General features: G+C 42.4%; 9 protein-coding genes across 9 annotated transcripts; 3 read left to right on the top strand and 6 right to left on the bottom strand.

Annotated features, from left to right (window-relative positions):
- The first annotated feature begins 6,092 nt into the window (after window positions 1–6,092).
- On the top strand, window positions 6,093–6,822 carry EAE98_001308 (uncharacterized protein). The gene is made up of 2 exons (XM_038948926.1): window positions 6,093–6,339; window positions 6,413–6,822. Exons 1-2 carry the CDS (start codon window positions 6,287–6,289, stop codon window positions 6,684–6,686), a joined length of 327 nt encoding a protein of 108 aa, XP_038815192.1. The 5' UTR covers window positions 6,093–6,286; the 3' UTR covers window positions 6,687–6,822.
- A 144-nt stretch (window positions 6,823–6,966) lies between these two features.
- On the bottom strand, window positions 6,967–7,206 carry EAE98_001307 (uncharacterized protein; the record flags this gene model as incomplete). Its single annotated transcript, XM_038948925.1, has 1 exon — window positions 6,967–7,206. One exon carries the CDS (start codon window positions 7,204–7,206, stop codon window positions 6,967–6,969), a length of 240 nt encoding a protein of 79 aa, XP_038815191.1.
- Window positions 7,207–7,828: 622 nt separating this feature from the next.
- EAE98_001306 (uncharacterized protein) lies at window positions 7,829–9,157 on the bottom strand (the record flags this gene model as incomplete). Its single annotated transcript, XM_038948924.1, has 1 exon — window positions 7,829–9,157. The coding sequence occupies one exon, from the start codon at window positions 9,155–9,157 to the stop codon at window positions 7,829–7,831; it is 1,329 nt and encodes a 442-aa protein (XP_038815190.1).
- A 2,299-nt stretch (window positions 9,158–11,456) lies between these two features.
- Window positions 11,457–14,168, top strand: EAE98_001305 (uncharacterized protein; the record flags this gene model as incomplete). The annotated part of the gene is made up of 4 exons (XM_038948923.1): window positions 11,457–11,585; window positions 11,636–11,714; window positions 11,765–13,771; window positions 13,819–14,168. 4 exons carry the CDS (start codon window positions 11,457–11,459, stop codon window positions 14,166–14,168), a joined length of 2,565 nt encoding a protein of 854 aa, XP_038815189.1.
- A 735-nt stretch (window positions 14,169–14,903) lies between these two features.
- On the top strand, window positions 14,904–17,526 carry EAE98_001304 (uncharacterized protein). Its single transcript, XM_038948922.1, has 6 exons — window positions 14,904–15,355; window positions 15,633–16,108; window positions 16,176–16,538; window positions 16,594–16,819; window positions 16,880–17,102; window positions 17,163–17,526. The coding sequence occupies exons 1-6, from the start codon at window positions 15,250–15,252 to the stop codon at window positions 17,215–17,217; spliced, it is 1,449 nt and encodes a 482-aa protein (XP_038815188.1). The 5' UTR covers window positions 14,904–15,249; the 3' UTR covers window positions 17,218–17,526.
- Window positions 17,527–17,915: 389 nt separating this feature from the next.
- EAE98_001303 (uncharacterized protein) lies at window positions 17,916–19,868 on the bottom strand (the record flags this gene model as incomplete). Its single annotated transcript, XM_038948921.1, has 3 exons — window positions 17,916–19,199; window positions 19,254–19,601; window positions 19,662–19,868. The coding sequence occupies 3 exons, from the start codon at window positions 19,866–19,868 to the stop codon at window positions 17,916–17,918; spliced, it is 1,839 nt and encodes a 612-aa protein (XP_038815187.1).
- Window positions 19,869–20,928: 1,060 nt separating this feature from the next.
- Window positions 20,929–22,335, bottom strand: EAE98_001302 (uncharacterized protein; the record flags this gene model as incomplete). The annotated part of the gene is made up of 2 exons (XM_038948920.1): window positions 20,929–21,099; window positions 21,166–22,335. 2 exons carry the CDS (start codon window positions 22,333–22,335, stop codon window positions 20,929–20,931), a joined length of 1,341 nt encoding a protein of 446 aa, XP_038815186.1.
- A 928-nt stretch (window positions 22,336–23,263) lies between these two features.
- EAE98_001301 (uncharacterized protein) lies at window positions 23,264–25,583 on the bottom strand (the record flags this gene model as incomplete). The annotated part of the gene is made up of 4 exons (XM_038948919.1): window positions 23,264–24,047; window positions 24,105–24,994; window positions 25,056–25,446; window positions 25,560–25,583. The coding sequence occupies 4 exons, from the start codon at window positions 25,581–25,583 to the stop codon at window positions 23,526–23,528; spliced, it is 1,827 nt and encodes a 608-aa protein (XP_038815185.1). The 3' UTR covers window positions 23,264–23,525.
- Window positions 25,584–26,252: 669 nt separating this feature from the next.
- EAE98_001300 (uncharacterized protein) lies at window positions 26,253–27,131 on the bottom strand (the record flags this gene model as incomplete). The annotated part of the gene is made up of 3 exons (XM_038948918.1): window positions 26,855–27,131; window positions 26,520–26,774; window positions 26,253–26,446 (listed from the first exon to the last, which is right to left on the bottom strand). The coding sequence occupies exons 2-3, from the start codon at window positions 26,761–26,763 to the stop codon at window positions 26,253–26,255; spliced, it is 438 nt and encodes a 145-aa protein (XP_038815184.1). The 5' UTR covers window positions 26,764–26,774; window positions 26,855–27,131.
- Between the last annotated feature and the right edge of the window lie 351 nt (window positions 27,132–27,482).

Below are 27,482 nucleotides of genomic sequence, written 5' to 3'. Positions count from 1 at the left end.
ACCTACTACCTACTACCTACCTACCTACCTACCTACCTACCTACCTACCTACCTACCTACCTACCTACCTACCTACCTACCTACCTACCTACCTACCTACCTACCTACCTACCTACCTACCTACCTACCTACCTAATAAACCATCCAAAATAACCCATCCGACACAACACAACACAACCGACATCCAAATCGTACCTGCATCCATGCATCAATCCAATGCGATTTAGTCCGTATCCCCGTGGACATACATAAATCATGAATCTCACTCTCCCTACAACTCTACAACTTTACAATTCCGAAACAAGCTGGGGTCCAAATTTCTCCTCGCCTACGATAGGTAGGTATGACTAAGGTTATCTACCCAATCTCATCCATTCCCATCCACTCCCATCCCATCCACTACTCCGTACAAACTCCATCCCCAGTAACCCAATTCATTTCCACCCACCTACCCACTCAACCAACCCAACCAACTCAACCAACTCAAACAAACAAACAAACACATAAAACAAACAATCACATTCTCACTCCAACTACAAAAAACCCCAAGATACAAAGAAAAATTCTGCACCCTCGTACACGCACTCTCTCTCTCTCTCTCTCTCTCGCGTATCTCGTATCTCGTATCTCAGGATCCATCCTCCCTCCCCCCAACACACAGCACATCTGGGCCCAGCGATCGCGGGGTCCAAGATCTCACGGTCGCGAAAGAATAGCATTCTGTTTGTACGGTACAGGTTGTACATAAGTGGTTTGTATTTTATATTTATTTGTTACTGCGTTTTTGTTTTCTTATTTTTGTTTTTATTTTCAAAGGAAAAAAAGGGGGGGGGGGAGGGAGAAGGGAAAAGGGAGGAGGGAGAAGGGATTGGAGATTATATGTGCTTGTGATGGGTTGATGGGTTAATGAATAGATTATGAAAGCGTGTAGTTTGTATCTGTATCTGCTGTATCTGAGGTTAGTTATTAGGTAGATAGGTGGGAAGGAGTTTAGAATATTCTATGGGGTTGGTGTGTGTATGTATGTATGTATACGAGATAAGAAATTGAGAAAGATGAGATGAGATGACACAGACACAGACACAGACAGGTTAAGTCGGGTACCCCACTTTTGGGCCACCCCCCATTTAGACCATCTTAAAAATTTATATTATATAATATTAAAATATTAATTATTCAATAACTATTTGGTATTATAATAAATACTTGAGGATATACTTTTATTATCATTATTAACATCTTCTATATCAATTTCACAATTGCCTATTACAATTTGTATTTCTCTAATCTTTTTAATCTTAGAAAATTTCGAATTTGAACTAGTTTTTATTTTATATTTCTTTTTGAAAATGATTTATACTAATTGATATTCCAAATACTTTATTTAATATTCAGATTACAAAAGTTTATAATCCTTAATATCAAATCCTTTAATAATCTTTCTAAAAAAACTAATAGCAAATATAAAAATCAATTTCTTTACTTTAAATCAATATATAGATATACAATCTTAAATTACTAGCTTTTTAAAACATTCTAAAAATTAAAATTATAAATTCCTTATTTCATTAATATATAAAATTATTATTAGAATATAATTTCTGATTTGTAATTTCCTTATTATTGTTTTCAAGTAACAATCTCAATATAATAGATTTAATGCGATTTAAAAATTATAAACCTGAAGTTTTCCATTTAAATAATATATTATACTTTATTAAATTATCTAATTATGTTTTCTAATAATATATAAGAAAATTAATTTTTTCAAATATTCCGGAATCTAATAAAAAAACTAATTTATTAAGATAATATTTATATATATTGTTTTTATATAAAAATAATAATACATCTTTATATATATATATATATATATATATATACAGTTCTATATTCATATACTATACTAAGAGCGATTCACAGGATCACATGACCAATCACGTGATCGTCGCTTATAAGCTTCCGAAAGCGACCATACGAAAACGACCGTATTTAGCTTCCGAAAACGATCATTATTAGTTTCCGAAAACAACTATATTAGATTCCGAAAACGACCATTAATAAAGAATAAGAAAAGGAGCTTTATTTCGAAAGGAATGGCCGGATTAGGAAGAGATCTACGAGAGATAAACGAAAGTGGAAAGCTAGGTTAGAATGGAAAAGGTATATAATATAGGCTTTTTCTCTTTTAATATAGGATAAGAAATTCAATACTATAATACAGATTCCTAAATATCACATGTTTTCATTGCTTTTTAGTTGTTAAACTGAGCCAGCTTCCCATAATAGACTAATATTAGTTTAATCCCTCTTATATTCTATATATATACTCTATACCCATATACCTGCTCATGACCTACGATAATATATTCTTTTGAAAAATAAGAATATAAATAAATCAAGAGATTATAGAATATATAACATATATAATAATAGGAATAAAAGGTGTATATTATTCTTAAAGTATTTATATATAAATTCAGTAATTTTATAATTTCTATATCTATCTAAAATAAAGAGTTTTGACTTATTTAATAAGGAAGAGGCTATTTGAGATATAAATATCTTTTTAAACTATTTTAGAGTAATATCATTTATAATCCATTTATTTTCTATAGCAATAAAATATTATTCTTTATAAAAATTCAAATTAATTAGAAATTATTGTTATTATACTAATTTTTCCTTCAATATAATAATGAAATCAAAAATTCTTTCTATAATTAAGATATGCTTTATAAATAATATTCAAGCTTTAAAACCAAACTGCTTTTTCTAAATAAAATAATATTCTAAGTTTCCTAGAACTAATCTATTTAATCCCTAACTTTCTTGTATACCTGCTTTATCTATATTATATCGATTTCAAGGCTTAATATAATGAATTAAGGGTAAATCCAGCTTTGAAAATTATTAATTAATAATATTAATAGTTATATTATTAATATGTATTGAATTGATCTTAAATTATCTTTTAATATTAATTTTTGAATTTCTTTGAAAAAAATCTATAACCCATTGCTTTCCAAATATAAAATCACTTCCCTTAATATCAAAAAGGTATTTCCCAATTTTATAAATTTAGCAATATATAGAATTAATATCTAAGGATTTTTGAACTAATATCTAATCTGCTAATCGTTTTTTTTGGATTGGAGCTATCTTTTATATATATTACACATCTTTTTAATAAAACAAATAACTATTTATATAGTTTTGAAAAGTAATTTTTGAAATCCTATAATTCAAAGTAGCTTATTGGATTGAATGCCTATTTATTATTACATATAAAGTCGAATTAATATTAATTTCGGTATATATCTTAGGTATAATGTAAATAATGATATATCAAAATTTCAAATCAATTGATTTAAATGTTATAAAGTTATTAAAAAATAAATAAAAGAAATCTCTTCTTATAATAAGCTTTTTTGAGATGGTTTAAATAGGGGGTGGTCCAAAAGTGGGGTACCCGACTTATTTTTAGAATATCAAGTACGTCTTGTCTTGTCTCATCTCATCTTGTCTGTCCAATCCAATAACATAACAAATAATCGATCTTCTAATCGGATTATGAGGATTAATAACCGATTGGTTGGATGAAAGCTACTGTATGTAGTACCTATGTATTTCCAAGCGATCCGATTACTGAATGTTCCAAAATTATTCGAGAAGGTGAGGAAGGGGATGTGTATGCAATAGGTATGCAATATGCAGTATGAAGTATGTATGTGTACCTGACATGTATATGATATGCACGATACAGCAGAGTTCGTCGCTACCTGCAAGGCTGAAACGTGTATGTAATTTCCACCTCGGATACTAACTGTAGTTGGTAATTTCCTATTCGCATGAGGATATCGCTGATGTACATCTATCTGTTTGCTTGGGGTTTGGAATCGAGGTTTGGGGTTTGCTGTGGATTGGTGAAGGACATGGCTTGTCTTGTGGAGGAGGGATCATTTTTGATATCTACGATGAAGGATATTTTAAGGTGTGATTGTTGAGTCTGGGAGGATATATGCGATGATTGATAGTAGCTGAAAATTATGGATGCGAGTAGAGAGTAGATTGAATCGGGAAGTCGTAAAACAAGAAACCGAGTTCGAACCCGAGGCTCATGGAAGAACCGGCAAGGCAACCGAACTATCTTGGCAACGAAGGTTAGACTCGGGGATGCCGTCAATATTGAGGGGTTTATGAATCGCTGGCGTTGGCGTTGTGAATAGATGAATGGATGAATTTAAATTGCTTTGCTCTGTAATCGTGCATGAGAGCCTCATTCTGGCGGAGATATTGCCGTGGTACAGCATGAGGGAGTCGCATGGCTAAGGAGTAATGTGACGAGTCGTTATATTTCTGGAAGGCCTTGTATTCTTGGGAGATCTACAAGTAAAGTCGCCCATTACTTGAAGGATCATCAGGCTTAAACGTTGCGCGATGTTAGGCTGTAATCCATGCCAATCCTAGGTTGTCGAGTCGTTGGGAAAGGTAGCCAGATCAATTACTTGATTTGGATGACATTCCCTGGAGAAAGCTGTATGAATGTTCAAGACGATGAATAGCCATTGAACTAATCTCAGAAGTTACCTGGTGCTGAAATCATGAAGTCTAAAAAGTAGTTGTGTATTCTGCGTGATTCATTTCCCTTGCAAGGTTATCTTAACTCCCCTTTCTTGAGCAGAGTTGAGTTGACAAAGCCTAAATCTTCTATAATTTCATATATGTTATGAACATAGGAGTATTCAAACCACTCGGATGGCGACCTGAAATGTCAAGACCAGTAACAAAGAGTAGCCGTTAGGGACCAGGAGGTACGTGTAAATGAAGATACAGCCATGCCAACACACGTAGACTAGCTTATCTTAGCCGTCAGGTGAATAGAAAATCACGACTGAATGCTCAAACAATATATGCATTACCCATGTCTGCCTACCAAAAATGGATAGGTAGCAAGCAATGCGAACACCAACAGGGATGAAAGTTACACTGGGTAACTTACCCATCAGTTGACTGCTAACGACCTACGTCAAAGGTGTCAAAATAGCGCATCAACATTTTGGCATGGAAGCTACCTACCTTGTAGGGATTGCGATTGTCAATTGAATAAAAAGAACACTACCCCAGTCGCTTATCTATGCACATGCACATGCACATGTAGGAGTCGGCTTTCGTTTGCTGTAGGTACGTACGATTTGAGGACGCTTGATGGCCAGGGTTGGGTGCTGCAGTTGGTATCCTTTGATGATGCAGAGTTCGTATAGACTTGGTGTTGATACTCGAAAAGTTGGCAAATTTCGGCCTTTCCCAAAAAGAAGTGAACTCGGCATCGTTGTAGAAGTCAATCCCAATGTGTATGGAAAAACCAACCAAGCCGAATATTGCAATGGTTCATTAATCGAATTTCTATCCTCTGGCAAGGAGATTCATTAAAGAGAATTTGATGATGTGTGTCCTAGTGGGCGATGCATCCAGACATAAAGCGTGGAAGGCTTCTAGAAACTGCGGTACCTGACATACATCGGTAGAGACGCCATAGTAGCACGGATCGATAGATACGCCATTCATATAGCAGGGTTGTTTCATGAGATGATTGGTTGAACGATATGCGTCAATACATTCGAAGATCTGACCCGTGTAAAGAACATTGGAAGACCACCTTTCGCAATACCGAAGTAGGAAGTCGTTTCCGAAAGGATCTGGTGAGCGCTGAATCTTCTGAAGCTTTCTGGAAGCTGTTCTCGGAGACTACTACTGCAAGTAATGTCAAGGTCAGGGGACTTTTCAATCCCCGGTCTCTATTTAGACCCTGGCTGTTGATGCGAGGAACCTTCAATGGTCGATTTGAGTAAAAGGGTTCATTACTTCGACTCTCCACCACTCACTTGAGGGCTGTTTAACAATCCGACCCCATAATAATCCTTGACCTCAGTACTGGTTTCATCATCAATCTACCATGCATGCTTAACTTGGGGTTCAAAATGAGTTCTTGTGCGTGAGATACCAACAATCTTGTTTTTGCTTACAGATATTCGATACACGACTCAGTCTGGTCTGGTTGTATGGAGTTTTTGCAACCCATGAAAGGTGTTAATTTGTTCTTGCTATGAGGCTCTGGAGTGCATAAATTCTGATCGTTTCCCACTTCATTGAGATACTTTTTCTTGCCATCCATACTTGATTCACAACCAGTCTTGAAGAATACACAAACGCTTCGACTATTAAAGTCCTGTCTTTATTCACGTGCTTGAACCCATAAGCTCTGTTAAGCCTTCCACCCAGTACAATGGCTCACTCCGATACTTGGTCTATCATAACCAACCATCCATCTGTCAAAAGGTTCGTTCCCTCAAATTAGTTGAACCAAATAACAGGAGAGCTACTCACTAACAAACTTCATTTCTCAACGCAGCTCTCATTCCAAGACCTCTAAGGAGAAAGTGAAATCGCAATCGAGAACGAAATCCAGTTCGCCTGACCACGAAACACAAGACACTCCCCCCTCGCAAACCATTGATGAAGGATATTACTCGTCTGAAAGAGCGTCAAGATACGCCGCAGACCCTATAAATCCTAACCCGGGATACGAACATTGGTCAGCAAAGAAAAGTATGGATGCCCATAAAGCCGACATGAGACAGTATCTCGAACGCTACGATGATACCTGGAGCCACGTCTCTCAATAAATCCGGCATGGCACTAAAATGCAGGCGCGGGAAAGAGGCGTAGAAAGTTGGGATGAATGTATGTTATGACCCCTGGAAAGTTAACGGCGCTGATGGATTTAGAAGAAGGGCCGAATTAGCAGCCTATCGGAAACTGGTTGAAACTTGTTTAGTGTGTTCGGATATACAATAATACTTTCAATCCACATGGCTGCCATGTTTCTTTCATGGTTGCAGAAGATCATCGAATACGACTGCGACTGCACCACGTTTTACCCCTTCATTACCCCAAGCAATACGATTACCACCCACATGAAACGTCGGCCAAGAACACCCAACGAGTGATAGCTTCTGGTCTCTCCATATCATCAATTGTGCATACAGCTATGGTTAGCAATAAGGCTGACTCGGGACATCGGGGGGTTGCCTCCACGGATCCGGGATTACTGCCTTCAGCTGGCACGAACTTTCGCGGGGAACAAGAAATACCCCTAACCCCACGTGTTCCCAAGGCAGCACAACATTGTCCTTCTGCCTCCATAGCGAAGCTTCTCCTCCAATAGAAATGTCCTGTTTGATTTCACATTAAAGTGGCTTTGTTTGTAAGCTTCATCATGCAGGCGCAATGCAAGGCCGTTGAGCACCAAAGCTGCGGATTATCTAAACACGACCAGCACCTGAAGCCAGATCGACAGAAGATAATAATTGCTGGTGTGCTTTTGAGGCTGAGATACATTTGAAAATAGATTCGACTAAACTCATACTCGGTGATTCAGCGGGCGCGCGGTACATCAACCAATCATTTGCAACTCCGACAATGTTGTTCTGTATTTAATCGCCAACTGCTCAAAAGTCTTCTGATCGAAATCGGAGATGAGTAGTGGGAGTGCTCAGGATATCCTCTCCATATCCCACGAGGATCTAGCTTCTATGCGGGAGAAATGACAGGCTTTTTACTGTGAGGGTCAGATGGAGGAAGACGTTGAAATAGGCGGAGACAAATTGGAGAGTTCGCATGGAGTGATTCAGTAATTGTACATTATCATTGAAGATTAGAGGAATATATCTAGACGTTTCCCATGCCTGTTGTAGACCATTTGTTCCAGCCCGTACTCCAACGCTAATAACGATTCAAAAAATATAAGGAAAAGGCGACCGATATATCAGCGCACCCGGGGTATATTTAACTCATAAGGCAATGACTCTCCAGTCTGAACTTTGCTCAGCTTGATCACACTTGTTTGGCTTATAGATCTCATACTAGAACTAGAACTTGAGCTGCTACTAGTATAAAAGCCCCTGGTCCGTCTTTGCGATCCAGGTAGTTTAGGCCTTATGCTTCGGGGAGCAACAAAAGCTGTACCAGCATGTGACCGATTCGGCGTTGTATGATCCGTACCAAGTCTATGAGAACGTGCTGTTCGGATGGTTCCTTCACTGCCACTACGTATACTAACACTCCTCGAGGATGATGCGAGGGAACGACTTTGTGGCGTGATGGGAGTGGGACTAGATGACGCATCGCCGTCAATATCGCTGTCCTGGTCATCGATAGCTAGACTCAACATTATCGCAGGACTGAGTGGTTCCATACCGCGAAGAAGTTCTGCGAAATATTTCATCAGATCGCGAAATTCGACTTCGCTGATGGCGTTGGAGGAAAATCGAGCGTACTCGTAGGCTGTCAGAAAAGATGTGGCGATCGAGGAATCGTTGACAACGCCAAATCCAGATAGGTGACCGATGTAGTCGCGCAAACACATCGCCGCAGGTCGTCGAAGGACATCCACTGCTCTGAGATCAGGCATGGGCGGCCGAGACGTCGATCGTGGGTCAGGGGGTGCTAAAGATACGGCCTTTGCTTCGATCAAATGAGGTAACTCGAGAATTACAGTGATGTACTGTAAATTTGGCAGAACCGCGGCGGTTGGAGAAGACCATCCATCATGGGAAATTTGACCCCAAACGGGTTCTTTTGTAGATATACCAGTTGTAGATCGATGAGACCCTTTCTCGTCCATTTCCCTCGCAGAGCGACTATTCTCAGCAGCGATTGTCGCTTCACCTAGTGTGTCTTGCGTCGATACTAGTGTAGTCGCATGCTGATCTATTCGTGGTCGTGAATCCCATGCTAGTGTAGCACTTCTCGCCAGGCTCGCCACAATCATTTTTCGAACTTTTTTCTCGACGTCGCCTTCTTCGATCGGTATCCATGTTTTCGGTATCGCTTTTATGATTTCCTTGTTTGTGTAGATCCGCGTCGCAAAGAGCACGACGGCCGAAACTAGAGTGACACCATAGCATATAAGGATTACAAAGCCATTGTACAATTGATGATTCGCTCTGGCTTGGACGACGGTATCGAGAGGAGTAACGAAGAGTAGACCTCCAATCACACCGTAGAGGATGACGAAAGTCGAAACATAGGCGACAGAGCCCAGCGTCCAAGTACCCGGCTTCCAAGTACCCAGCTTTAGAAAATCCAGCTTCATATTGACGACATTGTCTGTTTGGGCATTAAGCTCCCTGCAGGTCTTGACAGAAGAGGGGCTTATCCACCGTAAGTATGCTATGCAACTATATGTATGGAGCGATCATGTATGGTGTAATGAATACTGTCCTCCTTGCAAGAAAAGGGAACGCTTGTGAGATGCGACGAATGAACAATATCGATCTTGAAAGGTAAGCAGCTTGTTGATATGTAATTTGGAGGTAAGACTGAATGATGATGTTGAATGTTTGAATGTAATAAGATTACAGTTACAACAGTTGTATTGATAAAATTGCGATGAAAGGGAAATTGGAAATTGGAAGTGGGCCGTTATTCGTTATTAAGGGACATGGACAAGGACAAAGTACGCTCGTACGTACCTGCCGAGCCTTTGTATGCTTTTGTATGCTCGAGGCAGGTACTGAGATTAGCGAGTTCACCAGTTCCTCTTCTTATTTTAGCTGCAAGTACATACATATATATTACTTATTATGTACGAACGGAGGAAGTATATAAAACAACCACGAAATCAAAGACAAGCAAGAGCTTTATTACTACCTATCGTCGTTCTTGAAAATGTTTAAAAGCTTTCGCATCTGGCACCGAATGCTGCTATTTTAAGAATTTGGAGTTGATCACGTCTACTCCAAGTCGAACCATAACTACAGTATCTGCTACCGTGCTACCATACACCTACTTAAAGTTCGACAACAACACAAACTCAAGAACTTTTGGGTTTGTAGGTGAGAGAATCACAGTCACCACGAGAGGCTATCTGATATTCAGCCATACTGTCGATTATTTGCTCTTACCTTTTGCAGTCCATTGCTGTGCATGCCGCCTACAACTTTAGTCCTGCATACTCCTGCGCGTTGACAATGCAGTGCAGTGCAGTGTATGTTAGTACGATGTATGCTTACAAGAGCCTCTATACTAGGGCCTGACTGCAAATATCTGTGGTCTGCGATTTGCTTGAAACGCTTTGCTTTTCATCTGTGCACGAGCGTGCATCGCATCACGCGCATTACTCTCATGGCCTCATGGAACTCTTTGGCAGTGGAGGAACTCTCATTCTTGATATTAAATCACCCCCCTTCCCAGCAAGAAGCAATGAGTCTTGGGTATGTCATGTCATGTCATGCCTACAACATTCGGGACTTAGGTCAAGCTGTGGCTGGTTTCTTACCATGGGACTCAATGTGTACCCAGTCTTCAGCAACTCCAGCTTCGAATTACTCCCGATTGCCCTTCTAGCTTTTACGTCGGCCCCAGCAAGATGGAATTACTCAGCGAGTGGAATCTATACCCACGACAACAACGAGGGATGGGGATACTTTATGTGTGCATCTGAAGCCTTGGTTTTGGCAATGAGCATTGCATCAATCACTGCCATAAGGTAGGTAGGCTCCAGAAACCGCCTGAAAGTCTACTGAGAAAAGGAAACGATGCCCGAATTACTGATGCATTTCAAAAAATGGCTCTGGGATACCATCGCCAATGCTCAATAATGATTGAATGCTTGACAAACATGGCACTATTGGATCCGTACACAGAAGCAATATGCCGTCGATCTTCGAACTGACCATGCAATTTACAGGACTATCTGCAACCAACAAGATTGCTTTGTCAACGTGAATACCTTGCTTGTCATAACACTGGTAGTTTTGGCGTATCCCTATTCTACGGCAAATTATTGATTACTTGGTCACAAATACACAACAGTCATCGGTGCTCTGATCGCTCGTAAATTCTGTACCATTGCTCTGTGGTTCATCCACCGTTGATCGAATTCTCGTATGGTTTTCTTTGCTTGCACGCAGGTACAATTTGAGCCTTTTAGAAAATGGGTGCAGGGTTAAGATATACATACGTAGATAATGACGATTATGACAAGAACGGTAATAACAACAGGAGAGATTATGGCATAGAAAGAATTGTCTCGTTTGTTTAAAACAAAACGACTTTGTTGATGTTTATAAACCCGGGGAATTTGCCATTTCTTGCAAAAGGAATCTCAAGTAGGTATTATATAGTTGTATCGAGTATCGAGAGATCATGAAAAGGTTAGAGAATCCATATGTTGGATTGCGAATTGAAATGGCTGTGTATTATCACGTGATAGACTAGCTCAGGACATTGTCGGGCGCTAGGTATCGAAGCTTAATATCGGTAACGATGTGCTTGCATCTTCCAACATTTTACAACCTCAAAATCAATCCTACAAACCTACCTCAACTTGCTTGGGAAGCTTCACATAATTGCCAAAACAGAATCTAGGGATCACTCCCAAGCTTCTCATTATGGCACCGTCGCAGGACACCATGTTCCGCTCGGCGGACATGAGTTTGGTCCAACTCTACATCGCCAACGAAATTGGACGCGAGATTGTAAACGCATTGGGAGAGCTCGGGCAAATACAGTTTCGAGATGTATGTCTCAATTTTATCAGATTATGATGAAATACTAATGGATTTCGCAGCTCAACTCCGACGTCACTGCTTTTCAACGGACTTTCACTCAGGAGATAAGACGACTCGATAATGTTGAAAGACAGCTTCGTATGTGCCAACCTCCATCTCTTGTTTCATCGATACTAATTGAAAATTAGGATACTTTCACACCCAAATGGATAAAGCAGGAATCCCTCTTAGAAAGCTAGACCTTGATATCGAAACTCTAGCCGCTCCTTCCGCCACCGAAATCGACGAGCTTTCCGATCGCAGCCAGAGCCTAGAGCAACGAATTGCATCATTGAATGACAGCTATGAAACTTTGAAAAAGAGGGAGGTAGAGCTTACTGAATGGAGATGGGTTTTAAGAGAGGCTGGGTCTTTCTTCGATCGAGCTCACGGAAATGTGGATGAAATTAGAGCTTCCACCGACAACGACGATGCTCCTCTCCTACAAGACATAGAACAATCGCACCAAAATGGGGACGCCGAGCGGTCGTTTTCTGGTATGAATATTGGGTTCGTGTCCGGTGTCATTCCCCGGGATCGTATTGCAGCATTCGAGCGTATCTTATGGAGAACCCTTCGAGGTAATCTTTACATGAATCAATCGGAGATCTCAGAACCTATCGTTGATCCCACAAATAACGAGGCCATCAACAAAAACGTGTTTGTCATTTTTGCACATGGCAAGGAGCTTATCGCTAAGATTAGAAAGATCTCGGAGTCTCTTGGTGCGGATCTTTACAGCGTGGATGAGAATAGCGATCTTCGTAGGGACCAGATTCATGAGGTCAATACTCGTTTGGGCGATCTTGGTAGCGTTCTTCGTAATACAAAGCAAACGCTTGACGCTGAACTCACTCAAATTGCACGGAGCTTGGCTGCCTGGATGGTTATTATCAAGAAAGAGAAGGCTGTCTACCAAACGCTGAATCTTTTCTCGTACGATCATGCAAGGAAGACTTTGATTGCTGAGGCATGGTGCCCCTCCAACTCTTTGCCTTTGATCAAATCAACTCTTCACGATGTCAACAATAGAGCAGGCCTTTCTGTGCCCTCGATTATCAATGAGATTAGGACGAACAAAACTCCTCCGACCTACCAGAAGACCAACAAATTCACGGAAGGCTTCCAAACGATTATCAATGCTTATGGTACAGCAAAGTACCAAGAAGTCAATCCTGGTCTCCCAACCATCGTCACTTTCCCATTCCTTTTCGCCGTCATGTTTGGTGATTTCGGACATGGTGTCATCATGGTTTGCGCAGCTTCGGCCATGATCTATTGGGAGAAATCATTGAAGAAAGTTCGCGATGAACTTTTCTCAATGGCTTTCTATGGTCGATACATCATGTTAATGATGGGTATCTTCTCTATGTACACTGGTCTTATCTACAATGATGTATTCTCCAAGTCGTTCTCATTCTTTCCAAGTGCTTGGGCTTGGTCAGAGAATTACCCCGACTCTATCGAGGCTCATCTTAGAGAGCCAACAGGATACCGATATCCTTTCGGTCTCGACTGGATGTGGCATGATACGGAAAACGACCTTCTGTTTACCAACAGTTACAAGATGAAGTTGAGTATCTTGATGGGTTGGTGCCACATGACTTACTCATTGTGCTTGTCCTATATCAATGCCCGTCACTTCAAGACTCCTATTGATATCTGGGGCGTGTTTGTCCCAGGCATGATTTTCTTCCAAGCTATTTTTGGTTACCTTGTATTTGCCATTGTCTACAAATGGTCAATAGACTGGCAGGCTATTGGCGAATCGCCTCCAGGTCTATTGAATATGTTGATCTACATGTTCTTGTCGCCCGGAACTATTGAAGAGCAGCTTTACTCTGGCCAAGGATTTGTTCAAATCTGCCTTGTTCTCATTGCCGTCGTCCAAGTCCCAATTTTACTACTACTCAAGCCATTCTATCTTCGATGGGAACACAACAAAGCACGAGGAAGAGGTTACAGAGGCATTGGTGAAACATCCCGAGTTAGCGCACTTGATGGCGACGATGATGATGACCACACTTTGGACGGTAGAATAAGTATGAATAGCGAAGGTGAAGGTGTCGCTATGATTACACAAGATATTGGAGATGAAGAACATGAAGAATTTGAGTTTTCTGAAGTCATGATTCATCAGGTTATTCATACAATTGGTATGTTTTCTTACTCTAATAGTTTGATCGTTACTAACATTGCCCAGAATTCTGCTTGAATTGTGTGTCTCACACTGCCTCGTACCTTCGTCTATGGGCATTGTCCCTTGCACATCAACAACTCTCCGTTGTGTTGTGGGATATGACCCTTTCGATCGGTCTTCATATGACCGGTGTTGCAGGTGTCTTCATGGTCGTGGTAACATTCACCGCATGGTTTTTCCTCACAATTGCCGTATTGGTTGTTATGGAAGGTACTAGTGCCATGTTGCACAGTCTACGTTTGCACTGGGTCGAAGCTATGAGCAAGCATTTCATGGGAGATGGCATACCTTTTGAGCCATTCTCCTTCAAGCAAATGCTGGAGGATGATGCTTCAGCAGCTGATATTTCTTAAGAGTCGAATAGTTCCTTGTCTTTAGTAGTTTCTTTTTTCATCCTCGTAGATCCACCTGTAGAATCAAAATGTAGTTTACCATACCTGTTTCAATTTCAATATAAGTTATTGATGGCTCTAAATTTATAAGAAGGTTGATGAAGGGGCAGTTTTTTTGCCTTCCTCCAACGGTGACGATCGCCTTTGCACGCGATATTTACACGAAGCGATTCGCTACGCTTTGCAGGACGTGACTAGCCTTTAGGTCGTATTCAGATTCCAGATTCCAGATTCCAAAGAATCCCGGGCTCGTGATGCAGCATCAGGGTGGATATATTTGTTGGTGGCACCAATCATTCTAAATCTTTTAGTCTCGTGGGGGGGGCTTCGGGGGCTTTAACAGTGGAGTAATCCTGCAGAGGCTCGAGAGAGGCGAGAGAGGGTACCTGGCCTGGATTGAAGACCGGCAGATTTTATATTAAATTCGTATGTCATAAGTGAGACATTCATTGATTGCATTGTTGTTTGCTATTTGTTGCAATGCATTACATCGTATATGAAGACCGGTGTATGGGAGAACAGCTCCCTGGGTCCGTTATCTACACCGATATTCCACAGAAATGGCTCATTCTCAAATCTTTTCGGGTTGTGCTGCGTAATCGATAAGGCGGAAGAAAACAAGCTTTTCCCTTGTATCCCCTGTTCATCGCCCCGCGACCACTAATTTTTTGGTCAGAGTTACTCGTACACATAACGGCAGAATGGAGAACCCAATCAACCCAATTTTTATTACTCTGATCCTTTTTTATATACTCGTATACTTGCTCCATCTTCTCTCCAACTGAACTGTACACCCCACTTTCCGTCTCCTTTCTCCGCTCTTGTTCTTAAGACCTGGTTTTCCTCCATTTTGCTGAAAGAGAGAGAAGAACGGTGCCGTTCAGTCATTCTTAACCATTCTGAATCATTCACTTCACCTAGCCTTGTACTAGCTTGTACATACGAATACATCCTCGCTGTTTATAAGATTACAGGAGAGCTTTCGACCTTTGATTAAATCACATACAACACCATATCAGAAAAAGAAGAAACAATAGACAACATGTCGTTTAACAACAGAAAGTTTTCCATGAATAGGTCCACTGGAGCTCCAAGATTGTCATCCAAACCAAACAGAAGATTCTCTACACATGATCCTTCTGCCAATGGTAAGTTCTTCCCTTTATTTCTCAACGTTTCTTACAGAAACCATCTATAATCCCGGAGAGCAATAGCATCTCTCTGAGATATAGCCATCTTCTTCTAGAGCAGTAGCTCTTTTTGAACGGCACAATTTCGGGGGAGGTTCAAAAAATGCCGGGGATTGCGGGGCAGAAATTGTAAAAGATGTCTATGTACTATCATATTCAGGCCCCTCTATGCATGTAGAGGAGGTCGCACTGTTTATTCACTCGCTTCTTAGAGCTTAGCTGACCATGGACGAAGAAATGGACTCCAAGATTCACAAGCAATTCCGCAATGCCCACGAAGGCCACAAAACTCACGCAGGACTTGATCCAACCCGTGCCTCTACTGGTGTAGTCTGGTGTACCGAAAGAGCTTATGAGCATGGATTTGCTGAGGAGCCTGAGAAATGGGCAAACCTTGGCCAGGGAGCTCCTGAAGTCGACGACGAAATCGCTGGTAGTTTCAAGCGTCCCGAGAGCATCGATATTACAATGGCAGGCAGAGAGTACGGTCCTACAGCTGGTATTAAGAGTTTGAGAGCTGCCGTTGCAAACTTGTACAATGTACATCACAGAGAGGGCAAAGAAAGTCAATATACTTGGGAAAATGTGTGCATTGTTCCAGGTGGTCGTGCTGGATTGATCAGAATTGCTGCAGTATTGAATAATGCTTATTTGGGCTTTTTCATTCCTGATTATACTGCATACAATGAGATGTTGTCACTATTCAAGAACGTAGGTCACCCCCCTACCCCCTTTTTCCAATTGGTGGAAAGAATACTTGAAAGCTTACTTCGATTAGTTTGCGGCAATTCCATCTCCTCTCTCTGGAGAAGATGGTTACCACATCCACCCTAACAAAATTGAGGAGGAGATTTCTCGTGGTACCTCAGTTATCTTGACTTCAAATCCTAGAAATCCTACCGGAAAGGTTGTCAAGAACCCTGAGCTTGCTGAAATCCAAGATATCTGCAGAGACAGAGCCACTCTCATTATGGATGAGTTCTATGGAGGCTATAACTACACTAGTAATTGCGATGGTACCACAATCAGTGCCGCTGAGAATGTTGGAAATGTCGATGAAGATGATGTTTTGATCATTGATGGTCTCACCAAGCGCTTCAGATTACCTGGATGGAGAATTGCGTGGATTGTTGGACCAAAGGTTTGTTTTACTCTATATCTCCCAAACATCGCTAGCCTTACTAATGGTGAAATAGGAATTTATCAAAGCCATTGGCTCATGTGGCTCATACCTTGATGGTGGTGCCAATGTTCCTTTCCAAGAGGCTGCCATTCCTATGCTTGAGCCTAAAAAGGTTAGAGAGGAAATGAAGGCTCTGCAAAGTCATTTCCGTGACAAGCGTGATTATGTTATCAGCCGTCTTCGTGAAATGGGTTTCAAGATCAAGGAAGTACCTGACAGTACCTTCTACTTGTGGTTGGGTGAGTCAACAAACGCCAATATTCTTTGGGCACAAAAATGCTAACTTAATGAAACTACAGATCTTGAAGGACTTCCGGCTGCAATTTCCGACGGTCTTAACTTCTTCCAAGCATGTCTTGAGGAGCGTGTCATTGTCGTCCCAGGTATCTTTTTCGACTTGAACCCAAGTAAGAGAAGAGATTTGTTTGACAGTCCTTGTCACCATTTTGTCAGATTTTCCTACGGTCCAACTATGGAAACCTTGAAAATGGGATTGGATGGTATTGAGAGAGTAGTTAATAAGTAAGTTTTTCACCAATATTTCATAGGGTGATTCAGGAAAGTATACTAATAAGCGGATAGATTCACAAAGCCAGGAGAACCATTAGAACAGGCAATAGAAGATGAAGAAGAATAGAGAATCATGAAAGCTTTTATATGCGAAGAGATGATAGACAGCAGGTCATAGCGGCATACCTGACTTTTAGAACGGTGGATGTTTTCGTTGAAACAATAGCATTTGGACATACGGAATATATATGACGAATAGAACACACAATGTACTTGAACAAAGATATTCACACACTATTGCATACTCAATTGTCTCTTGCGTCAGGATTAGAAATAGGGGTTATATTACAACAGTCAAGTGTCTGCTTATGCAGAACACATCTGTATGATTTTTCTTTGCCTGATCGATCTCAATAATACTAGGTTATTGTTTCCTTGGCATTCGCTTCTGATTTACTCTCCTTTTCCTCCATCATTAGTAGTTTAGCAATCTCGATTTTTCGTATCGAATGCTGGATTTTTGAGTACTGCTGTGATGTGTAGAGAAGATTAACAGATGTGCAATTTCCTTTGCTAAAAGATGTTGATGCACATTTTGGATGGTTCGTCCTTTGATAATGAATAGAATATTATGATATAGTATACAGGAAGGGTTATGGTAATAAATATATACATGAAAATTAAGACTTTACTCAGACGTGCAAGATACACAGGTCTAGAACAAGCATTTGTACACAGACGAAGCAGATACGAAAGAGTTCGTGAACAATCAAGTGAAGCCATGCGCCCTTACTCCACCAGCACCATGACCAAACCAAACTCCAATCAATCCCCATTCCTAATGCCCGCCGCAATCTTCTCCGCAAGCGCATACACCGTACTCTGCGGGTGACCGGGCGGCAAAATCGCAAACGCGCTCGCATCCACGACTCGCAAGCCCTTGGTGCCGAAAACTCTCGCTTTGCTATCCACCACCGCCATGGGATCACTCTGCACCCCCATTTTACACGTGCAGGCCGCGTGCCACACCGTATGCAGCGTTTTCTGAATTGTCTCGAGGATCTGCGCGTCGCTGGAGACGGAGGGGCCGGGGAAATACTCCTGTCCGATGAGCACGGGGGCCATGAATTTCGAGGAGAAGGCGGCGCGCGTGCGTTTGTAGGCGGCGACGGCGACGGCTTGGTCGGTGGGGGAGGTGAGCCAGGAGGGGTTGATGATGGGGAGGTCCGAGGCCGAGGTGGAGGCGAGGGTGACGGTTCCGCGGGAGAGGGGCGCCACGAGTGCGCTGAGGATGGTGGCGTATTGGTAGCCGTCGCGGGGTTGGGTGGTGGGGAGACTGGCGAAATCGCCGACGTAGCCGGCGCCGGAGAGGTATTCGATTTCGGGCCAATCGGGGGGAAATTGAGAGAGATCGTTGAGGGTGGAGGAGGAGAAAGTGTTGCGGAGGGAACTGGGGAGTTTTTCCCAGCCGAGGTAATCGCAGATGGGGTTGGTCAAGGGGCCGACTTTTTCGATTAGATAGGGACCTATGAATTGTGCGGCGGTGTAGATGAGATCGTTGGCCAGTCTAGTTAATGTCTGCACTTTGACGCGATACGTAGGACCGAAGAAAATATGATCCCACATATTTTGGCCCACGCCCTCGAGGATGGAAATCGCTGGGATATTCCATTTCGCTAGTGTATCCTTGGGGCCGATTCCCGAGAGCATGAGAAGTTGAGGACTTTGAAAGGCGCCCGCTGACATGATGACTTCTTTCCGGGCATTGATTGTGTATGGGATGAAACCGAGTGATGTGACTTTGACACCGGTAGCTTTCTTGTCGTTATCAAAGAGTATCTTTTGCGCCGTGGTGAGCGAATAGACTTTGAGATTTGAGCGTTTCTGCACTGTAGAGTCATAATAGGCTGTTTGAGATGACTCTCGTTTTTGGCTGGAAGGATCAATAGTAGAACTACAATACTGTTTTCCCATGAGAGACCCAGTGTTGAAATCTTGAATATCGTTTATTCCAATTTCGCCTAGGGATCCCTCCATGTAACTCGAGAAAGGTTGTGCGTAATTAGCATACGAAACCTCCAGCGGTCCTCCCGAAGACGAATATGCAGACTAGAGATGTCAATCGGTATTCTCCAAGAAGAGAGTGAGGAATGATATACTTACAGCGCTAAACTCCGCCGATGCATTGGATGCCCGACTCGGCCCCGGCGGAGTGAACCGAACACTCTTTTGAAAGAAGGGAAAGAGCCCATCAAAAGTATACGATTGATCATCCACTGCATCGGCCCATTTCTGATACGACTGCGTGGTACCACGCTGATAGATCATGAAGTTCCTCGCCGAACTTCCACCGAGACATTTTCCCCGGGCATACGAGATCGAGCGACCCGCTGCACCAGCTTGAGGCGCCGTCACAAATTTCCAATCCACGAGCGGATTGGTATCAGCTGGACTAGAGCCCGCCCAGAAAGAGTCTCCAGCTGGCGTTGAGCTGAGCGCGGGATTGGTGATCTAAATCTGTTTAGCAAATGCATGGATGGTCTCGTGATGAAGATGTTTGTTTGTACCTACCTGGTAGAAAGTTCCAGCTTCAATTACTGCTACTGTGGTCCCCGAATCTTCGGATAACCGTGAGGCTATTGTCAGCCCTGCGGTTCCACCGCCAACAACTACATAGTCGAATGTAGTATCTGCTCTCTTTGCCGGGCCATCGGTTGTGGGGGCAGCAATGCTCAGAGGGAGTGCAGCGGCAACGTATAAGAGAGACTTGAAATGCATCTTTGTGAACACCGAGATGGGCATGTACAGTTCTCAAGATAAATGCACATCAAAGGAGAAATGATCTTTAAGTTATAGACATGTTTCCGCGTCCAAGACAACTTCTAGGCATGAGATCATACGATGGAATTACCCATAGCCAAGGAGCACGAAAAACCACTTGCGGCCGAATCCCCATACTAAGCCTCTCCACACGGGATTAAGACGAGAAATACAGCTGTGCCAATCTACCAATATGCGATATAGCTTTCCGACGGCGAGCAAACCATTATCAAAGTGAGCAGCATCAACCGAGAAAGTACAGCTATAGTAACAATTAGCACCAAATCCAAGACTCTCCAAAATATCCACTCTAGATCCAAGACGTCCTTGCGAACAGCGCTAAACCACATTTAGAAGAGACGAAGCCAAGCTCACATAATTAGATTCCGTATTGCCTAGCTAGGACGCGGGAGGATATTCTTACCGCAGCATTGCCGCAAAATAAAACCCATTCGATAATTCCCCAGTCGTTCCTGGATCCATGTGCCCAGACACTTAAAGTGGACTATACTAGAAGTAGCACTTGAGCTATGATGAACTACCGTTTTTGGTGGTAGACTAAGAGGTGGGAAAGCATTTGGGGGGTTCGGGTGTGCGGACGGACGGGCCCTTGCATCGTGGTATTGAGTCGTGTTGTAGAAGACATTGGACAAACATGTCATAAGATCTGGAACCTCGATACTATCAAGAACAACGGCATTCAATATTTCCAAGTTGCACATTCTCTTCGAGTTGAAGCTTCCACGTTTGTGAAGATTTGGAGACACAATTAACTTTCGGAGATATACTCAATTGAAACAACTCACAGCAGGAGCCAAAATTTACTAGTTTCTGCAGGAACGAGATGATGCATAAATTGCGGGGGAATTTCCGCGTAATATTTGCCAATGAAGTAAGTTAATTTGACTACATCTACAGCCATCCAAACTTTATTCTATACTCCATGTCAGTATCCAAGAAGAACGATTTCTATTTGTAGCGTCAAAGCTCAAATATCGCTCCTTGACGAATCACTTCCTCATGCAAAGCCAGGTATGGGAAATGTGACGATACCATCCCATACTCTCACAGCTGCTACATCAGGCTCATTACCAGAACCTCGAGTTCTCGCCAATTGTAATATCTGTAGCGCTGTGGCTGTGAGATGTAACGGGTATCTCAGACGGCTTGCTTCCTCGATTGCTTTGTTCTGTTTGATTGTGAGCACCATATACTCACATGGCATGATTGCAAGGGGTTCTTGAAAGTTACTTACTAGACGAGCAATAACATCATCAATAGAGGAATTCGAGGCACACTTTCCACTTAACAAAGCTGGCACTCTATCCACGAACATGGCGCTTGCTCCAGCCGCCCCTCTTACTACATCGTATAGCATCCCGGTGTCTAGACCTATAGCTTGACCAAAAGCCATTGCTTCTACTGCTGCGACTAAATGTACGCCTGCTAGTATATCTTCAACTAGCTTCAATCTCGGGTCATCCGCACTTGTAGTAAAGATTGTAGTCTGTTCGAAGACAAGACTTGGTCGGGTGGGGGTATAAGCTCTGACGAGGCCAGAATCATCGTCTAGACCAAACCCGGAGCGTACGCCGGACGCCAATACTTGCTCAGCTGCAGAGCACAAGAACAATGGACATTTGACTCTACAGCCATCGGCTGTCACGATACCCATATCTTTAACGATAATGTTTAAGGCCGAAAACGGATGGAGATTATTCTCCAACATATGCGGCACTCTATTTCCTAACATCCAGCTTTCACCAGATGATTTAACTAGATAGTCAAAAGCCTGCTTGGTGTTAAGACCCAAGAATGCAGCAAATCCCATTGCTTCTGATGCCATAATCATGTGTATACCTGCGAGAGCTTGATGTACCATTTTAACCTTGGTACCCGCCCCCAAACCACCAGGGATTATATGTAATGGGTCTGCCATGGCGTTCAATACCGGTTTCGCGGCTGCCAGCGATTTCTCCGGCCCAGAAGCGAGAACCACAAGCGTACCCAGAGCTGCTCGACCCGTACCTCCAGACACAGGTGCATCCACCAATTCCACATCTTTCCTGTTGTATTTATTGTCGAGTAATTCTCTGACTTCCGGTACGTGTGCGGGGAAAGCGGTGGAGCTTAGTATGATCGTAGCATTCGGTTGTAATTCGTGGATAGCTCCAGTGACATCGTCAAAAAGAACCGACAGCGTTTGCGCAGCTGTCGCTACCATGATCACGACGTATCTTGCATTGGCGACGGCAGATCGAGGCGTGGTAGCCGTGTTTCCGCCCGCGGATCTGAATTTCTCGAGCGTGGGTTCGTAGACATCGAAGCCAGTGACAGAGAATGTTTTGAGGAGATTCGTAGCCATGCCCATCCCCATAGCTCCAAGGCCGATAAAGGCCACGACTGGCTCATCAAATGAAGGCATGTTGTCAATGTGGAATGAACAAGAGATGAAGAACGGGAAGCACAAGAATTGATCAAATGCTACTTATACTTGAGAAGGGGTAATTTGAAGTCTTCATTTTGAACCTTCCCTACCAAACTCACCATTTAAAGCACCATGTAAATGGATCCCTCCAATATCGGTACCCCTCATAATTCACCCCAACGGCAGAACAAGTATGATATGACGTTCATGTCCACTTGCCATTTTTGTGTTTGTTTCGTGGGGGTTCTCGGATAGATATCCGTCAAATCAATACCCCATAAGCTACCCCCGCTCGCCCGCTCTACGTAACCGAAAAAAGCCGCGGAAATTGAGTACCCTTTCAAAGGTCTTTTTTAATAGATTATAAATTCATTTCAAATTAAATATTGAAATTTGAAAAAAGCGTATGAAAATTTGAGTCTTCTTCATGTTGATAATAGATGTTTTTATTATTTAATATTATATCAAGATGAGTTTTAGTCGTTAAAGTTCTTTTGAATAGTGGTGAATTTCCGCCGCTTTTTTCGGTTACGTAGAGCCCCGCCCCCGCAGGAATCAAACCAACCAAAAAGCGATATACTGAAAAAACATTTATACTTTTTTGAATATACAACATTAAATCAATTAATTAACTTTTCTGTTTGTAATAAGTCATAATAAAATGTGATAAGGAGCTTTCCAATCATTTCTTTCTCATCCCTTTTCTTCACATTCAAGAGCATGGATATCAGTGTTTCTTTCCGATACCAAGATATCAAATCACTCTGGTATTTTCAATGTATAGTTTCACCCACCAACCCTACTCTGAAGAGTGGCTCCTCCCCTTTTTTAATCATAAAAGTCCAGTAGATGAACGATACACTTCTCTTGCTCAGAATAAAGTCCCAGAATATTAACATCCTCTCCATAATCACAATATGAGGTATTAAATTTTCCTGTATCATTTTCTACTTTTCTATAAGAACCAATTTTCCGAATCCCAAGAATACCCATTAAAATATTACCATGCCATCCCATTTCAGCGCCATTCATATCTCATCCATGTATACCTCGCAGTATATTATCTATTATCTAAACATTACTATTTTTTTCTTTTTTCTTTTCTGGTTCTCCAATCTTGAATTCTAATCTCAATCTTCCCTCTATATCTACGACCCATCCTGATCATCTCCAAAAGGTCTTTCTCCTCACGAGCAAGTTCCAAATCCACTTTGACACCCAGTTCCACAGTACGTACTCGTACTGCCACACCATCCATACTGAGAACAGCAATTTCCAAACGAGCTTCCCTGGCACGTATACCCATTGCCACACGACGCATCAGTTGAGACTTTCAACGACGATGTTGCAGTAGCTTTTGACGTCGTAGATGAAAATGTTGGTGCAGGTGTAGATGTAGACGTAGCTGAGCCTGCGGTTCCACTACTACCATTGTTTCCGGTGTTATCATCAGCAGCGCCAATACTCTGTGGATTCCAGAACACTTCGTTGGGATCAATGGTTTGTTTAATGGCTAATAATTTGTTGTAGGCAGTTTGTCCGTATCCGAGCATCGCGGCATCGTTTGCACTTAGTTCTGGGTCTACATAGTTGAGATATGCCCCAAAATCGCTAGGTGCACCTGCTGAAAGAGCGCTATTGAGAGAGTCGACGAAGGGTGTTATAGCGTCATCATATGGTGGCAAAGAGTTGGATGTAAAGCCGTAGTTCTTTCAAAAGTTAGTTATGTGTGCAAATACTCGAATTGTCAAGAACGGAAGTCTTACCTGGAAAACCCAATGAGCGTCCCGATCAGAGTATGCCGAAGAGTCAGAAGAAGGCACATTTATCTGACTATCGGCACCTCCATACAAATCGATAATAGTATACCAAGGGGAAGGAGCACTTCTTCCTTGATTCAGAATGTAGGTGAAGTAGCTAGTTAACTGAGCGGAAGTCAACGGCTCTGCATTCTTCGTAACCACAGATTTGGCATAAAATGTGTCGTGAGCAACATATCCAGTTAATGGTTCCTCAAGCTGTCCTCCATTATCTGCACTGACTAAAGCATCTGTCCATCCTAGAGATTTAACACTGCTGGTATCGGCGGTGGGAAAAGCGGACAATATTGCTGGAAAAGTGACGCTCTCAAATTGGGTCTGATCACAGCTCATACACCAGCCACTAAGACTGAACGATCCATAGTTGTCGGTGTAAATACCTAATGTGATATTTTTATTGATTTTGGTAGAGTCGAGAGTAAGTTCTTGAAGTTTGGTGAAGGATGAGACAGCAGTGCTGACACTATCTAGTGTTGCGGGGATACTCGCTGCGAAGGTGAGAACGGACGATGGAGCGGCAAAGGTTTGGAGGTAGAAGGCTGTCGCAATAGCAAATGAATCGGCAGCTCCTCTCATTGCGTAGAAAATATCGGGATAAGATGTGGCCGTCGTGTGGAGTTGTGTTCCATTGGCAAGAACCACATCGAGACCAACGATAGTATCAAGAGCCAGACCCCAGAGTCTAGATGCGTATCCATAACCTCCATGAGTGAAATGTCCACCTATTCCAACCCCTGGACATGTCCCATGCGGAACAGCTCGTTTGCCCTGACTGTAGAGTCCAAGAGCGAGATTTCCTAAACGTACACCTCCTCCAACGGTAGCAATGTTGGTTTCTAGAACATTTTTGATTAGACATCGTTCAGAACGCAGATTCAAGATATCGTTCGAACTTACGAGCATCAACGCTTATAGAATTGAAGCTCTCGAGACTGACGATGAGACTTCCATCTTTACCACCAGTTGAATAGCTAGCATATGAATGCCCGCCTGATTTAGCCTGTACTTTAAGTCCGGCAGCGGCCGCACAAGTGACTGCGTCACTCACATGTTGTGAGGTGGTAGGTAAAGTGACAACAGCTGGGGTATATTGTAACCGAAGATTATAAGGGGAAATGGTCGTAGCCCATGAAGATGAGGAACTATCTTGATATGGAACAGAGTGCTGAGTCAAGCAGTCTTGGATGCTTGAAGCGCGGGTTTCGACTCCAACAAATGGGTATGAAGAAGCCAGCGGGACAACTAACAAGCCAAACATGATCTGGGCCATGACGATTCGAAAGTCATGCTAGAAATCGTGTTAGCAACATGGTCTTTTGACAACGGTACTTCACGTGATTGTGGCAACAAGTCTAAGAATTCTCAAGACTGTTAAGTACGATTTAGTTTGTGCGTGCTTACAATTTGTGGATTCGTCCGATACATTGCGAATTTGCGATTTCTGGTGGGGAGAGATGGCTAGTCAGGTAAAAAACCAAGAGGAAAAAAGTCCGGATCAGGAGTGATGTCAAACTTGAACAATGAAGGGAAATATGAGCTTTTAAGAACACCGCATCTTGGCTCTCCTGAAAGTTCGTGATTCAAGTCACTTCGATGCCGAACCATGGTACTCCATACCGTCGAAATAGGAGAAATTGTGGATGGCTTCAATATTTGATTGAGATTTTTGTTGATCGCCATCTGCCAAGGCCCGCCGACAGGGACTGAGCACTTGCAGCAGCGGCCAAAAAATAAAAATAGGCATAAATATGTAAGGAGTTGGGTGTGTTTACGGGTTCCCTCGAGGTTCCATTGTGTTGCTCTCGGAACAATTTGGCCAAAGCTGCGGTGAATCACTGTTGATGACAGGCATTGACACATGCGGATATCCACAAAATATCTTGTACCATAAAGCAAATACGAACTGCAGCCTACTAAGCTACTCTCAGCGGTGTACGCCACCCATTCATGCCATTTCCATATAATTTGATAAGTTCCATTCAGAACTCTTCCAAACGCCTTGTCCAAACGATATTATCGTTGTCATACGCATTCCATGTCTCCTGTCATGTCGTACATATTCGTAAAGCTTCGTTGATCGAAGCCCAAGGTCAATCAATTACTTTCCCTCGGGTTTGGGATCCCATCTCCACTTCTGCTATGGTATTGCTTTCTCAAAAATTGTTCAATTGGCACATCGTGTTGTGGCCGAACTGGGGGTGCTTCATTGCCCTTCACCGTCGTGTCCTCTGGTCCTTGTTCCAAAGTTGACTTTTGTAATGCGCTTATACCTGGTATCCACGAAAATGCTTTCATCATTAGCGGTCTGCTGTTGGGATTTTATGGTTCAGCATGATCAGCAATGCTGAATTGTTTGCCTACCTTTCTCTGTCAGGCTTTCTTCCTCCTTTTCTGGTTGCCCCCCACAAGCAGCTTGATTCAATTTATCTTTAAAATCGCCCTTCCTAAACTTGTTCCCATGTGCATCTTTTCCAACCATGTTCTTGTCTTGGTCAGGATCATAAACGCCATCTTTAGACATCGCAGATACACTGTTGGCTACAGTCTCGTATGCGGAAGAAGCTGTATTCTTCAATTGATCGATGGTCGAGGGTTGAGATGACATGTTGGAGAAGTCTGTGGTCAGTCAGTCAGTCAGCCCTCAACAAGATATGAAATCACCAATAAGAGGATTCTTTGGTGGAAGGAGTGCCAACCGAGTCAATTGAGGGCTGGCAAATGCTGTGAGAACCAGCCAACACGCGTAGATGTGAGTATTGAAGATAAAAGTTGTATAATGGATCAAGAAAACGAACGAGCTTGGGATTGAAGATAATCGTTATCGATGTGATTGTATGGTTATCGCTTGTAACGTAACGTAACGTAACGTATAAATAACATAACGTCCTTTGTCCTCGTACCTGACAGAGAACATCACCAAGTTATCCGCTTGACGTCAGTGAGAGAGAAACAGCCAAGCAATTGCTTTGAGGTGTCATCTTCCGATTATCCGTCGGAGGCATATTAAATCTTGAGAAAGTTGGATAGAAAATCGAATCAATTAATCATAATAATCAAGCTGCCGCAACAAAGCTCAAAATAGTATCAATCCATTCTTATATTGTCAGCCCTATAGGTTATTCTTCCACATGGCCCACCTACTGACCATAAGTACCGGTGACAGCCCCTTTCGGTCTCTACCCGGATCAACTTAATCGCCGCTATTTGTATGTTCATTCCGATCTTTGAATTTTGTGAAGAGAATAACAAGAATGAAGGATAAGAAGATTCTATGAAGATCAGGAACAACCTGGAACCTTGGAATTTACCCATCTGATCCAGGAA

The sequence above is a fragment of the Botrytis deweyae genome, assembly GCF_014898535.1.
Source record: "Botrytis deweyae strain B1 chromosome Unknown BDEW_002, whole genome shotgun sequence".
Classification (NCBI taxonomy): domain Eukaryota; kingdom Fungi; phylum Ascomycota; class Leotiomycetes; order Helotiales; family Sclerotiniaceae; genus Botrytis; species Botrytis deweyae.
This window is presented reverse-complemented; position numbering and strand designations above follow the sequence as displayed.